Here is a 17,108-nt window from a genome sequence, read left to right as displayed (position 1 = left end):
AACGGCACTGTTTTCATTTGAAAATAAATCACTTTTGTTGAGTGACATGCGGTTGCGTACAGACACAGTAAGAGCCAGTGCACACTGCACAGTGCAGATCACAGCGTATAGGGATAAAGGGACCGTGTCTGAATGGAGGAGTATCTCCCTTTGCATGCCTGCATTAAGTCCTGGATATTTATTCTAGACGCTTAGAAAATAAACACATGTTTGTTGTAGTCAGAGATTCAACGTGGGTCAAATGTGGAGTGTGGTGATACATGCACAACATTTTCATTGTTCTGAATCAGACGTTGAGTGAATAATTTGTAAATAATTTTTGGTTTGATTATTTGACCTGTACAAAAGAAGACAAAAAGACACACATCGGACTGGATATTTGTAATTTGTAGCAATGAGGATAGAGTGCATCCGTTGTCTGGGTAACGCGTACGATGGGTGATGGCGAATGAAAGCAAACATGTCCCGTGCTCTAAATGTGTGTGGGGATGGCTGATTTATCCTGTGTGCATCATTCTGTTGTCACACCTAGTCCAATTAGTTTGACTCAGTCAGGCTGGCCTGGTGTCTGCATCCTGTTCACTTCCATTCTATGGGAGCGAATGGGGTGGAACGTGCATGGATGTGTCTCGTTCAATGCCTGGAGTTCAACGTTGGTGATAGGAAAGCACAAGAAGCAATGAAGCATGTCATTGACCCCACTTGGCAGTTTTCTTGTTTTCTCTTTCTAGGCTACTTGAAAAAATATAGAGTAGGCAATTATTTTTTTACCTCCTTTTCTGTTGTTATGCCAATTGACTTTTCCCCACACACATTTCTGTGTTGTCACTGCTGTTGCTGTTGTATCCTACTAACGATCACCTGGCAGTGAGGAGCTAGCCTGGTTAATAAACCAGACTAATATCGCACGGATCCGCGGGATATTAGTCTGGGGAGGCTCAGCTTGGATTTCATTTCCAGGGAAACATTTTCTCTTTGACGCAATTGGTCAGAGCTACTGTCAGTCAAAGGTCTCAAGCATTGAACGTCACTGTACCAAAGCCCGCCCATATTGCATACCGTGTCCCTATTGGGCGCACACGTTTTCGTGTGTAGAAAATGTAGGCAATTTTTTTTTGCCAACGGCTGATTCGGTCTGGTTTATTAACCAGGCTAGTGAGGAGCCCCTAGCGGGAGCAGAGAGCTTTCGTCCTACTCCCCCTGACCAACACTCCCCACCGACAGGTGCCGTCCCAGCCTGTAGGGGTACGTGCAATGACCAATATCACCGTCCCCATCCGGCTTCCCGCCCCCCAGCCAATTGCGTTCGCATAGATTAGACGCCCGACAAAGCCGGTCGCACCACGGTGGATTAGAACCCTTGGTAGTTTTCTATCAGAGAGCCAAACTCTCAGATGTTAGTCAAACAAAACTACACACAAGAAAACAAGCGCGGCTCACAATCAGCAGCACAACATGGGTAATTGATCAATGTTCAATGCCTTGGCATGTGTTGGCTACTTAGTACTCCACTTCTGACGCATACAGTAGGACTGTACCCTGGTTATCAGTGCTTTGTGGGTCAAGGATGAGGTGACACAACCGGATAGGTTGATGGTGGGACGCCCAAGGACACCTATAAAACAGTATGCTCTATGCTACCACAGAATTGTTTTTTGGCAGGTCTATTAATGTGTCATTCTTTCTTCTGCCAGTTCATGTTGTTTTAGCATTAATAGTCAATCATATCCGAAAGAAGAAGCGATCATCTGCTCGCATGCATAGGAAATGAGTCATCCTTTTACAGTAATTGTTTCTATCTCTTAGTCAGTTTCAGACCGGAAATAGCCACAATGGCACACAGGAGTTATGACTTTTATTTTTCTAAAGAATTGAATTGAATTTGATAGGACTGTGGAGGAGAGAGACAGGAAGTGGTGAAGGGCAGAGAGAAGCGGATGACATGCAACACGTCTCCCCCGAGGATGATGTTTGAATGGCTTACATTTTTTCTGCCTGAGCCACAAAGGCACATCACGACTTGTTTGTGTGTTGATGTCTTCTTTTTATGGATAACTTCAGTTTAAGCCACGCTTACATTTATACTCTGTGTCTCTGCGCCAAGTGCTGAAAATAGCAGATCTAAAACCCCAAACTGGGAGTGTGACACTGTTGTTCAATGCAGTATGAACTATGAATCAGGTCTCGCTGCATCATAAAAGTATTGCACTTACAGTAGACATACACGTGATTATTGTCATTCAGTCGATCAACCGTGCTGCTGTTTTGCACCAACCATACTGTATAACACGAAGGCAGTGGCACAACGATAAACTTTGGATTCATGTGTCTCTCTGGAAGGGACTTTGTATATATTAAAGTGCCGACTGGCCAGCCTCTCATGAAAATCACATTTATCTATCCCCAGTGGTGACTACAGGCTATACAGTATATACAGTATGTTTTTGCTCTCTCTCATACAGAGCATAAACATCAGACAAACGCCTTGCTTCAGCACTTTACAGTACACACGCATGCACATGCGCACACACACACACACAAACCTCGCACGCTCAAATGGATAAACCAGGAGTTTACACAGCTTTTTACAGATCAATTCTTATGCTCTCAAGGTCTTAACACTGGGGGTGTGACAAGACATACAAATTGCCATCGAATTTTTCGCATCGAAACTATTCAGATATAGTTGATGCCTCACAAATGCATGTTGACGGCTTTATTTGTGGTGGACATATTGACCTTGGTCCAAATATAAATTCTGCCTCTTTCTCACCACATAATATTTGCTTTCTGTGTGGATATACTCATATGACACAAACAACATTTAACAAAATATATAACTTTCGGGGCGAATGAACCGCACAAAAAACACCCCCCCTCCCCTCTGCATGTTCTGAGTTATATCAATGCTCTCGATTTTTACTGTGTAAGAGTAGACAATTGTACTGGATACACTGGATAATTACAGGGTTGCATATGATGTATCACACTTGTCATCATTTTTATCATCTTGCCCTTAATGGATTCTGTTCACGTTTAGCCCCTCATAGCTACTGTAAGATCTAAATGGAATTCCCAGTCAGCCCTAAACATTTCTTGTCATGGAACAGGAAACGGGGGGGACTGATAAAAATAAGACTAAGAAGAGGCACTGGAAGGAACGGCGCTTCTATACCCCATTTACCACCAAACCACTTAGTGGGGCCATTGGCATTTCCGGGGTCAGGAGGCTAGAATGAACATGGCTTATGGTGATTGGGGACTGATGATAAATAGGATGAGGGACACAGTACACATTACACAGTAAATGCCTCGAGAGTTAAAGCTGCAGTCCGGAACTTTTTTTTTAACCCATTTGGACCTGAGATCAGATTCTAAAAAATTTCTGTTTGAAAATGACAGTTTTCTGAAAAAGCTATGTTTCTATGTCAGTCGATTGCTCAAAAATAGCAGACCTACAAGCTCGTAGCACGCCACTCTGTGGCGCGCTATGAGCTTGAAGATCTGCTATTTTTCAATAGCTAAAGCACAACATAACACCAAAAGGGGTTCCCGCCCAAAATGGAATAAAATGGTATTTACCAATCTGTATGTTAGAGTGTGTTAATACAATGCACTGTAACTACTGTATAGCACATCTCTAGACCCTGGAGTTTTGACAAGTAGTGCTGCCTGAAGCTCACACCTATTCCCTCCTCATAAGCGGGGATACTCTCTTGGAAGAGTGGTATGGAATGTTCCGTGCAGGAGACCACGGTTCAAATCCCGGGTAGGACATGAAACGTATGGATTGAAGCTTTCATTTAACTGTGATTGTATACTGTATAACAAATGTGACCAAATGGACCCGTGGGCGTCCAAATGGGCCCATTTGGTTACATTTGTGTACACACTCACAGTTACAAATGGATAAATTAACGATAAGGACATTACTGTGTCACATGATTTCTTGCTCTGTTCCTCTTTCTAGTATCTGTCTCTCGCACTCGCACACACACACGCACGCACGTATGCATGCTCACACGCACGCTCGCACATCATTGTGATTTACTTCAAGTCCCCCCAGCGGGCTGCAGTCATGGGCTATTGACTCCATCACAGGGGGGGGGATGAGAATTCAGTATTTCTTTATGGATGTGGACGCGGAGCGATAGACATGAACACTGACTGCACATGCAGGCCAGAATAACAGGAAGCTAAGGCCTTGACCTTCAGTGCAGGCGAAAGGGAGAGAGGGATGAGAAAGACGGGAGTGTGTCTTTCCATCTCGCTCGGCGAGGGAACGCCACCATCCATTAACTGCAGTGGTTCTCAGCGTGGAATATGGGGGGACCCACGAGGGTCCTTGACAGGGTTCCAAAGGGGGGGGGGGGGGTGTCCACCAGCAGAATGATTCATAGTTTGCTACTGTAGGAGCAAATGGTAAATGGTGCATTTATATATAGAGCCTTTATCCAAGGCGCTTTACAGAGATTGTGCAATTTGTGCATTACATTCACCCATTTTCACACACACACACACACACACACACACACACACACACACACACACACACACACACACATTCACACACCGATGGCAGCGGAAACCATGCAAGGCACCAACCAGCACATCGGGAACAATTAGGGGTTCAGTGTCAAATGGAATCTTATGGATCTGTAACTCAGAGAGTGGGCAAATGGAACCAAGTGCACCCCTACAGGTTGTCTTGCTACCATTTGCACGCTCTCTGAGTTTAATTAACAGTATTTTACAGTGTAAACTGGAGTCCCACGCTATCATATCGACGCTAAATTAGATTGAATGTGTGTACATGGCCGAATGCATATTAAACCAGGGACTCAGGGAGTCCTTTAAAACGGTTGAGTCACTGCATTAAAAACCTACCCAAGAACAAGCGAAAGGGGCACATTACAGTCTGTTCCCTCTTTGCTCGCCTCTGTCTCATAGTATCCGCTTCAATCTCTATCTTGTTTTTTTCCATAAGGTCTCTCTCACTCTATCGCTTCTTCAATTCCTTGTTGTGGCACTGCTTCAACCTAGGTTTTCCATCACCGTTAAGTGTGTCCCCATCTAAATATGGTATTTCCTGTTGTCCTTGTAGACTTTGTAATTTCCGGTTGTCCTTCTCTTCTCCCCCCTTTATTCACAGAAGGAAATGGGTCAGAGTTTTGCCGTTTCATGTATGCAGCACTTGCTAGAATCCATTCCGGTATTATATTTACTCAGGCGTTTGAAACCTGTTACTAAACAGTAACACCTATGCTTATACTGTATGCTTTCTTTTCAAACTAGATTGTTTTATGTTAAAGGGGTTGTAAGTGACATGTTTTTGTGGCATTTTTTATTTTAGTTTTAGTTTTTTTAGGGTAAATGGTCAAAGCTTTTTTTTTCATCGCCACAGTATAGTCTTTGATCCACAACCGGGGTCTCCCCAACACCCGGAAATGCATATTTTGGGGGGAGAGCAATTTGATCAGAGAACCCCACATTGGCCACAATGATAATTAAATAGCTTATGGTGTCCCACTTCAAATGTTGTTTGTTCTATCTTGTAACCCGTATGAGTTCTCTCTCCTGATTGGATTAAAAAAAAAGTATCCCAAGTCCCAACCTGAATATGTATTTTCTGTTTAGACCCCTGTTACCGAACAAACACTTTAGAGCAATGATTGCTATAAGTATACAGAGCTATTTAACACTTATTCTAACAAAATATATGACTTTCACCCTTTTAACTATTAATAGATTAATCAGTCGCCGACCAACTTCATTAATGTTTCCTTAACTGGGGGCTGTAGTTGCTCGATAATATCAACTTCCCTATACCGACTATGTGTGTGTATGTGTGTGTGTGTATTGTATACAGGCTGGATATGGCCGTCTGGAGGCTGGCTGGGTGCAGCGTAGAGTAGTTCCTGTCCTGCCTGTGATCCTATCGGAGCCCAATCTCCCCTAGTCAGGAGACAGACAGTCTGAGATTAGCAAGGCATTACAGCTTGGTCATCTCCTCAACATAGCCAGTCAGTCCAGATCAGAGACGGCCTCAGCACCATGATGTCTGCCACCCAGTGACGCCGCAAGGCTCTGATAAAAACCCAAATCAGACCCTCCCATCTCTCATCGGGCAGGGCGGGGCGTGGGTCGGAGCCCAGTCCACTGATTGGGTAGGAAATGACACCTGACCCTGCACTTCCTGAGGAAGGAGGGAGTTTATTGGTGGAGAGGATTTATCGACCACCAACAAGGCAGGATATGCCCCCCGGGGGAGAGAGAAAGGGAACAGATAAAGCAAATAAACTATTTTTAATGGATTTTTGTGATGATTTTGACACAATGCCTGTCCCAGCTGACACATATACTCCACTACTTACCAACATTCTTAACAACAGACGCGTGCCAAATATCAATACGTGCACACATCAGGGCTTGAGTCCAACTCAAGTCACGCGTTCAGTCTCGAGTGAGAATTGAGAAACATTCAAGAAGATTCTTTGTCATCCCATTATTCAAGTATAAGGATGTTTTGACTCCTTGTCATAGCAGTAGCCTACCACATGAAAAAAGCAATAAAATTAGGATGGTAAGGAAGTATGATAAACTTGGATTCAGTAACAATTGCTCTTGGAGTTTGACTTAGATTCAGCACATACTGTACTTTTGAGACTTGCTTGTTATTCAAGGTCTGGTGAATCAAAAGTGTCTCACAGTATTTATTACCATTTATGCATAAGTCAATTATATTATTCACAGTGAGGAATTAATCTGCTCTGTTGTCTCTCTTGAGAGAGGTCGACAACCTTTGAGGCAAAGGGAGTAATAACATAGATTGATCTGATCCTATCCCCCGTTACTAATCCCCTCCACCACCAAGTGCTGAGACCATGCGCGTTCCCCCGCTAATGAGCTGACTACTGATTGCCTCCAGAGCTCAGTTAAATTGCGCACTTTGACTATACTGTTGCCCTCAAGTACCCTCAAGGTGATATGCATTTGGCTGTGAACCCATATTTGAAAAGATTTTGTGCCAGGGACCCCCATAAAAGAAGATTAAAAAAAAGAAGAGCTGATCTATAAGCTCACAACACGTCACATTGCAACACTTTGTGTGCTTGTAGATCAGCGATTTCCAAAAAGTTCTTTTTAAAATTTCTGAAAAGTAACTGTTTTTAACACGACACGACAGCAACGATATACGACATATTTTCATTAGCATTTTCATTAGCAATAACATTTTATGTATTGCTAACATGTATTTTATTTGTAATGATCTTGAAAACAAAATATTGCATTGTGGGGTTTCAGTAAATATTGTTGTATGTTCATGTGTCACATAATGGTCACATAGTGGTCTCCTCCTCTTCTTAATCACTTAAACCACTCAGTTGAGTGGGTGGGGTCCCCCCATTTTCCCCTTTACATTTACAGTAACTACACCATATCTCATTGCCAAAAATAGCCTGTAACCTTTACACTTGTAGATCTGCTATTTCCACAGAATGCTTGCCTATTATTGTTAAGTAAAATTAGGGGCAAGCCCAAAAGAAGTGACTATAGGCCACAAGAGCACTTTAAACCTATATTAATTACTTAATATGGGTTTCCTTGACTTGAAAATGCTTAAAGGTGTAGGGAAACGGAAATGGTGAGAAGTTTATTTAGAAGTTTCAGACGGTTTCAACATGAAACACCGGTCTGAAGTTTCTGAACCAATCAGAGCGTCGCATCCCTTCAGGCGATGGGATGGTAGCTAGGGACGGTAGCTATGCTATACGCAGGAGCATGGTGTGTGTTTGTTTACAAGTCAGATAGTTGGCCAGCTGTACCAGTTTACTGTTATGTGGCTTATTTCTACCTTATAATGTTTTCAGATACATATTTTAGCGTGATGATTAAGTTGAAACCGAGTAATACACTCGGTTATCTTGAATGGGAATAAAAACGGAGGATTTCTGTAATCGGTAGCAGCTGTGCTGGATGGATGCGCAGATATTGGGAATTAAACGGGTGAGCTTCATTTTTATTGGCTTTTATCGATGTGTATCTCTACACGTCATCACGCAAGCACGTATTTGTTTTCAGGAAGTAATTAAAAAAATATTTGTATGGACTTTTGAAGTCTCTTATAATAAGCGGATATGGCAACACTGGCAGGTGTTGCCATGTCAGGTGTAAAAGCCCATGTGGTACACAGCCTAAATACTAAGGGATATCGACACTAGGGTTCACGTGGTTAACCGTTTGCACCGTCTCTTCCGCAGCCTCCATCCAGACATGTGTACCGGCGAGGAAGGACTCTGTCAACCCTTCTTGGGTGGAGGTGAAGGAAATGTCCACTGGCTGTTGGACAAGCTTCCTCAGAGAGGACAAGGCCGAGGTCCATGTCCTTAACCTCCAATTCAGGGTAAGCAGCTAACAAACACTAATGTTGATTCTCATCCACTTGAACAATTAGCATCCCTATTCTGGGGCTAACATTTGGCGAAAATATTTTAGATTGTCTGTTCAAGCCGAAGATATTTAGTGTCGAGTGAAAACGGGAGAGGGCCTGGTATACAGCCCTTGGTAAATGAAGTGTATGGTTTAAGTGTTTAAAGCAGCAATCCACAACCTTTTTTGGTTAACAAAATTGTGTCTGGGTAGCTCAGTCGGTAGAGCTCTCGCCTTTGGACCACAAAGGTCATGAGTTCGACCCTGGGCACCACCAACTCAGCATATGAGTAGCGCAGCTTGACTGCGGCAAGTCATGCAGTGAGGAAGGGGAGAGGATGGCAGGTGTGTTGCTACACCTCAGCAACCCATCTCCCAGGGGTCTAGCGTATTGTAACGCCGATAGACTCCCGTGTTTTCATGTGATACCGGCAATAAGCCTCTCCGACGTTAATTATCATTAATTCATTATACACAGTTTTGTTACACCTTGTAGATGCGCGTACCAGGGAGCCACAGCAACGCATTTTGCTGTGTCTTTCCTGTGTCTTTGTTGACGTCAATGTTCAGTTCAGACATTCGGTCAAGCAGGCTTTTCACTTGGAGTGGTCAGACAGTGTATTCTATGAGTGCTCCCGCACAGGCCAGCACTGTGAGTTTCTAAACCAGCTACACTCGGAGAGTGCTCAGAATTTCCCAACCAGAGACATCCCCAGGTCCGCTCCAGCACCCTCTGTGACTTCGCTCCAGCACTCTCTTCTAGTATTTTTATGAATGCACCCATAATCCTAGAGGCTCGTCTCATCTCTCATGGTTTATTTTCCAATATATTGAGCCTATATGCCTTGGAGTAGGCTCTATTGCCAGTTCTCAAGAATTGTTCTGAATAGAATGCTTGTGAGTGATTGATACCAGATGACTGCTGAACAAGCAAGAACATTAGCCTCCCCATGTGGTGTAATGCAAACACAAGGGACATCACTTCTTCTGGTCAGCTTGATAGCTTTCTAACCACGAACACATGCCAGACATAACAGAGAGACTGTGTATCCCCTGAGGCCCTGGGGTTTCTCAATGCTTACATTTATGTGAGAAAACCGTCAGGCAGGCTGCACATTTCCGATTGTCGATTTCAAAACATCAATTTTAAAACCTTTGCCATCGTTGATTCAGAAATCGACACAAAAATGCACCTCATAAAACGTTTAATCTATGTTGTTGTTGCAGTGCCAGACCTCATTTTTCACTGTCCTGTATTGTCTGGTCAGATAGCATTAGTCCTTTCTTTATTGGGGTGCACTGCTTGCCTCTTTATTCTCACTTAAACCATTAAGACCCGAGGCCAATTGTACAAATGCCTTCTAAACCAGCAAACCAAAAATAGCAGATGTACAAGCTCGCTGCGCGGCACAAAGTGCTCTGTGAGCTTGTGAATCTGCGATTTTTGAAAAGCCATCGCTAAAATCTTAAAATGACAGCAGATGCTTTCCCGGTTTTAATGAGTTAAGCTACCGATACTTTCTCATATATCTTGTTTTATAAATCCCCTCACGTATCCTTTTTCCAATCTGTTTGTCTCTCTTCTTCTTCTACCCCACATTGTTCATATTAAATCCACCTCCGTCTCAGGCACCATTACTAAATGTCCTATAAATCTACTCATTTAGACTCATCCCTCTTTTGTGCACACTCTTCTCTTTTCTCTCTCTCACTCGCTCGTTCCATTTCTGTCTCTCTAATCTGAACTAAAGAGTGCTCACCAGAGGTTGTGGGATAAATTACCCATAAGTGATGGGGGAGGGGAATACTGAATGTCGTTGCTGTCGGGCAGAAACCTTGTATCTCCATCTGTACACGTTTTAGTAAATGAATGCCTGTCATCCTCATACTAACTACAATGTCATACAGAAGTAGCAAAAATAGCCAATGCACAAGCTCAAAATGCGTCACAATGTGACAGATTGTGAGCTTTTATTTTGCTAATAGCCTAAAACGAAATAAAAACATTTAGGTGAAAGTGATCGAGTCTGTGTTTAAATATCGAACCAGTGTCAAGTATTAGCAAGAGCTTGTTGTGACTAAATAATAACTACATTGCATCCATTGGAACACAACAGAGGTTATTTTTCCCATTTTCTGTAAAGTTAACAGTTTTGTACAAGGTTTCCACCCGACATCGATGTGCGAGGTGCTCCAGCTGAGACACCACCACATAGGATGATACAGTATCACGCAAGACGCCTGCCCGAATCCTTCAACTCTATAATATTAATGAAGGCACAGGGAGGCCCTGCCGCCCTGGGGCCCTCTCCTTCTTCAACAGTCAAGTGGAATGCAATGTTGAATCCGCTCCTTTCTTTTAAAGGGAGATGAAAAAAAAAATCCATAAAGCTGATTTTATACATCTGATCTAATGCAGAAAATGGTCCGGTATGTTTGGGGGAAGAAATCCATTTGAATTTGATGTATGAGTGAGTGTTTGTGCTTGCGTTGATTATAATTCAATACGTTGATCGAGATAGAGAATAGTAGTACGTCAGGAAAACGTTTGGTTTTAACGGCACCAAAAAGTGTGGCTCAATGACATTTTGTGACATTCCTCTGTCAGTGTTAGAAACGGCAAAAGACAACAGGCAGAAATGACAAATCAAAATGTGAATGTTGCAGACTACGCACCTTTTTTTGTCCAGGCAGTCGGGCAAATGTACGAATGGGTGGGAAGACCTCAGCCACGACGTAACCATAAATAAAGTCGATATGCCCATAGGCAATTAGGCATGAATGGAGATCGAACCGCTACGCCCATATATGGTCATGTGACTCACTAAATTCAAATTTGGCATGCACACAAGGACTAGTGCGTTGTCCGCCACCGAGTTGTTGTGATAAGCGGTTTCCATGCTAAATCCATATTTGGGCAACTGGATATCCAGTTGTCCAGAACCAGAGATTTCCATGGCCATAAATAAAGGGACACTAGCCCATTCTGACCTGAGATCAGATTCTAAAAATGTCTATTACATCCTGACAGTTTCATTATTAACCCATTCTGACCTGAGATCAGATTCTAAAAGTGTCTTCGATTTTTCAAAAATAGCAGACCTACAAGCTCGTATCGCGCCACTCGGTGGCGCGATATGAGCTTGTAGATCTGCTATTTTTAAATAGCTAAAGCACGACACGATGCTAACACCAAAATGGGTGCCCGGTCAGAATGGGCTAGACAAACAGATGCAGAGATCTGATCTCCAAATATGGGAACAAAAGGGACACAGACAGACGGATACAACGGTTACTCTGACAAAGCCCCAAACACTATGACTCGTATCGGCCCAAACTGACTGTAGATGTGAAGGCTGCTTGCAGGCCCAAACCTCTACTGAAAATGTTATTAAACCTGTTACGAGCTGGGATACGAGCCTGGGATGTAAAGATTTTATGAAAGCAGTTACTTACCCACTCCAAGCCATGGTATATTGTCATTCTATCACTTGTTGGCCTGCTGCATAGTGATGAGCCAAACAACACCCCTTAGATGTGTAATAATAATACAATATATGCCATGGCCTATCATGATTTATTGCTTAAAGGGACACTTCACCCTTTTTGCAAAAGAATATAATTATGTTAATGACGTTTAGAAGCTTTAGATCACTTTCCTGGGAGTATTTATGTGTGTAATATGTGGTTTTAGTTATTTTAGATTGTAGCAGTGAGCCTGTTGTCTCTGATGTCATGGACACTGGTCTCACTACCTTCCTGGACTACAATTCCCATAATTCTTTGGTGCACTGCTCCTCCTTGTGGATAGGGGAGAGCTGTCTTACTGAGACAACATGTAAGTCCAGGAAGGAAGTGAGCCCAGTGTCCATGACATCAGAGACAACAGGCTCACTGCTACAATCTAAAATATCTAAAACCACATATTACACACATAAAGATCTCCAGGAAAGTGTTCTAAAGCTTCTAAACGTCATTAACATATATGTTTTTGCAAAAAGGGTGAAGTGTCCCTTTAATTATACTACAGCTAGTTCCAACCTTGCATTGAGTGTCTCCCAATATCTCCCAATAGCAGCTCTTTGAACACATACAACTTATTTACCTTTGTACCTGTTCGCAAGCAACGCTAACCGGATGGGGCATGCATTCCCAACTTACATCCATCCATCCATCTTCAGCTGCTTATCCGGAATCTGGTCGCGGGAGTAACAGTTCCAACAGAGATTTCCAGTCTTCCCTTTACAAAGCAACATTAGCAACTTCCTCCTGGGGGATCCCGAGACGTTCCCAGGCCATTGTGGAGATATAATCCCCGCCAACTGGTCCTTGGTCTGCCACGGGGTCTCTTTCCAGTGGGACGTGCAACGAGGACCTCCCTATAGGGAGACGCTCGGGAGGCATCCGTATTAGAAGCCCGAACCACCTAAGCTGGCTCCTTTCCAAGTCCCTCACGTATGACTGAACTTATCACCCTTTCTCTAAGGGAGAAAAGGTGTGCTCTCGGTCGGTCGGTGGCTTATGCTGTCTATGACTATGGGGGCACAGTTTTTAGAATCGTAATAAGTCAGATTCTTCTTTTTGGGTCGAAATAAGCTTCATTTGCACCTAATTTCTCTAAACGATATGATCCCCGGTTACAAAATGTATGTTTTGGGTGAATTGCGGCATGTGTTACATAGTTATAATTAATTTCCTGATACTGGGTTTCCGAGTGAAACGGCTTTCAGAATAAGATGCTTTGCCTATGAAATGACTGGATGGCTCCCTGAGCCTCCACCAGATGGGGGTGTTGGCGGTAATTGAGTTAATACACTCAAGTTGTGTTATGCCATAATTTTGTGACTGGGTAAGTGGGTATGCTGATTTTCATGGATGCCACTCACTGCCTACGACCTCAGTACACCAGTGGCTATATCTCACAGTACAGCCAACTCCCTTTGCACCGCTCAGTTCACACAGGTGTGATTTCTTCATTAAATATAACAAACAGGCAGCCTTAAAACCTTGCTTTCATTTGGGGAACAAGTTGAACAACACACTAAGGCTGTACCCTAGCCCTGTTTTTAGGACTCGAACATTTGCAGAAATTTCCGAGCGAACATCCGAACCATTTGGTTAATTAGTTCTAATTAATTTATTTCTCTGAGTGCTTTTAACCAGGCTGCAATTCATAAATAGACGTTGCATAGACTATCAGTGAAATAATGGTTAAGTTCATCAGGGGTTGGTGAGGGTTGCTACCGGGTTGGCCGACCGGGAAGGTGTGCATTTTGAGTGTGGATACAACCGTCTTTACTTTTAATACACTATAATGACAACACGAGATATCCGTCTTGAACATGATCAGAGCGCAGCGCGTCTCCCCCTCTCTCTCTCTCCCAACACACACACACGCACACACACACACACACACACACACACAAAGCGTCTAGTGGCTCTGACATGTGCTCCGCTGCTGCGAGCGGCCGTGTGTGCGTCCTTGCAAACAGCGAAAATAGCCGATCTGCGCAGCATGAGGAATAGGCTAGCAGCACTCTCGTCGGGAGGGGGACAGCACAAATATCCTACGAGTAGGGCAACCAAATGGTCAGCATACGTCCCTGATGCGAGCTCATCATTCCATAAAAATGAGCCATAGTTGAATGAGTTGCTGGCAGGCAGCTAAAACGAGAGTGTAAGCTTGCTTTGCTCGTTAGCTGTCTCTCTTTCATTAATTTGTTCCACCTGTGACGGCTACTCTCAGAAGCGCATTGAGTGTGTGTGTGTGTGTGTGTGTGTGTGTGTGTCACTGTTTGTCTCTTCTGCCGTCTGCAGGACTTTCAAATTATTGTAAACACAACATGAACATAAGCATATCGCATATGCATATCGCATTCTCGGCGAGAAATATTTCTGAGTAAAAAAAAAAATATATATAATAATAATAAAATATAATAATAATAAAAAAATAAAAACGAATGGTTCAAGGCCATAAATTAAGATTCGAGTGCCAACCTTAACGAGCGAACATTCGAACCCTGAATGTTCGGGGACAGCCTTACAACACACCATCATCATCATTATCCATAGTCTCTAATGTCCTCACTACTCCTGCACCTGCGCTTGTATGTGTAGGATTCATTACACTAATATAAAGCCACACACACACACACACACACACACACACACACACACACACACACACACACGCACACACACACACACACACTTTATACTCCTGTCCAAAGCTCGCCTCGTTTTGGACATCTTTGACACACTCTCAGTTTAGTTCTGGAATTTTCTGTATCTCCCAGTCCTCTAATAGCCATCTTCGGTGTGTCTCCTTTTGAACTATAGCCTATATGGCAATGGTGGTAACGGTTTGTAAAGTGACTCTATGGGTTTTACAGTTGTCAGATTTCTCTGTGACCGGGTTGTGAAACAATATGGTATGTATAGAGAGAAGATCATAGCATGCATCTAGCTGCAGCCATTTGCACCACAGCCTCTTCATATTCATCATGATAATAATAATAATAATAATAATAATAACTTTATTTGTATAGCACTTTTCAAAAACAAGTTTACAAAGTGCTTCACATACAATACACAAACAGGCAATTAAAATCAACAATGGAAATTAGTCAAATACAAAATACAAAAAATAATAATAAGAGATAAGATAAAAAGCAGAAACTGGTACTGTTCATTCAAACTCATTAAAAGCCTTTAAATAATAGTGGGTTTTTAAGAGTTTTTTTAAAGTGGACACTGAATGATGTTCCAGTATGTTGTCAAACATCTATATAGCCCAGTGGTTCCCATTGGTTAAGACGGTTCCCAGACTGGGAGTTCCAACTTCCAGCTAAATGTCCCAGAGATAGAGCTGTAAAAAAACAAATCTTCTCTTATGGGGGTCCTTGGCAATCCACTATATTTTGAAATGGGGGGTCAGCAGGCCCCCCATTGTGGGTCCTTGACAGCACGTTAACCTTTATGTGATAATCAGGCTTAGTCCATTTAGACTAAAATTACATTGTCATTGAGAACACCTGACAGCACCGGATCTCTTTGCCTAAAACAGGAGATCTACAAGATTGAATACGATTGGCTCAGGGTGACGTTGGGGTGGATGACGACACTCACCTCGTCAGGAGCGTTTATATAAATGCAGGTGGAGGCGACAACATCATTATCGTCTATACATTGACATCCTTATTGCATATACATCGACTCTCGTGCTGCTTTGAACAGTTAATCCATGCGAGATCTCGTGCTGTCCAAGTCGGCGTGGCGGCGCCGAGTGTACATCATCACCGCCGTATTCCTGCTGCTGTGTCTGCTCGGGGTCCTCACCCTCGTGGCCTATCTTCACGGCTGGCCACGCTACAACAACAGCGTCGGGACAGACGTGCCCGGTCCAGCTGGTGGGAACACCTCGGCTGGGAACACCTTGAAGCAAGGATTGTGTCCAAAATATTGGTACATGTTCAATGGTCGTTGCTACAAGTATGTAGCTACACATTATACCTGGGGCCGAGCAGAGTGGAACTGCAGATTGGAAAATGCTAACCTGGTGTCCATCCACAGTGGTGCGGAGCACAACTTCGTCACCGAACTGATCAATAACTTTGACCAACACCAAGGCGACACCTGGATTGGTCTCACCGACATTCTCACCGACCAATGGATGTGGTCTGATGGGTGCAAAATGGACTTCTCCATGTGGCATGACGGAGAGCCAAACAATGAAGGTGGACATGAACGCTGTGGGTTGACAGTTAAAAAGCCATGGTATGGTGAATGGAATAAATGGAATGATAGGCCATGTCATTCTTCTAATCCTTCGATTTGTACATCTCGTAGGAGTGCGTGTCCCTAAAGACGTTATCGTCTGATATCGTCTGCCTACTACAAATCAGGGGGCATGGTCCGACGGAATCTCCGCAAGTACCGATACACAGGCCCCGAGCCAGAGGACTCCTTGGAGCAGAGTGCTACTGAGACCGGAGAACACCCACCCAGCCCGGGGGAGGAGCCGAAGATGGACACCGAGCGGACATTTCCTCTATACTTAAATCTGAGCTAAAGAAGCTACAGGAGCACGGCATCCATCCGCTCTGACGTGGATTCCATGAAGACTGCTGTTCCGATGGAAGCTATGGTGGCTAACCTCGCAGCGGAGCTGGAAGAATTAAAAGAGAAATGCAATGATATTGAATCGAGGATGCGTAGGTCAAATATTCGTGTGGTAGGAATGGGTGAGAGACCGGGTTCGTGTAGCCCTACTGCCAGTTCCAAACTCCTGAAAGATCTCAAACGACCAAAAAGAGTTCCTGGTAGACCGCTCACACAGAGGCCTAGCTCTAATGAGAGACGGGAAGCCGCGGGTCATTGTCGCAAAGCTCCACTACGACCAGGACTGTGTTGAGGTCCTACGCAAGGCGCGACAACATGGGCCGTATGGTATGACTATAAGGGGCAAAAAATCTGCATCTTCCCGGACCGAACAGTGAGGGACGCCAAGACCTTCGCCTTCTACAAAGACGTCCGACTTCGTCTTCAAAACCAAGACAATGTACGGTACGGATTCGTACATCCGAGCCGTTTCCTCATCACACTCAACGGAACCGCCACCAGGGAATTCAAAGACCCAGTGAAGTCAATGGAATATGTCAGTAACAACATCCCCACAA

At 43.7% G+C, this 17,108-nt stretch overlaps 1 protein-coding gene across 2 annotated transcripts in view; it reads left to right on the top strand.

Moving 5' to 3' along the window:
* Positions 1-17,108, top strand: part of eng (endoglin) — a 62,908-nt gene that overhangs the window by 12,313 nt on the left and 33,487 nt on the right. For both annotated transcript variants that reach the window (XM_083794287.1, XM_083794286.1), the window contains exon 3: positions 8,262-8,404. In XM_083794287.1, coding sequence (XP_083650413.1) covers positions 8,262-8,404 — 143 coding nt within the window. The remainder of the gene's footprint in view (positions 1-8,261; positions 8,405-17,108) is intronic.

This window comes from Protomyctophum parallelum (genome assembly GCF_964188405.1).
Source record: "Protomyctophum parallelum genome assembly, chromosome: 21".
Classification (NCBI taxonomy): domain Eukaryota; kingdom Metazoa; phylum Chordata; class Actinopteri; order Myctophiformes; family Myctophidae; genus Protomyctophum; species Protomyctophum parallelum.
Note: the sequence above shows the minus strand (reverse complement) of the source record. Positions and strands in the feature narration are given on the sequence as shown.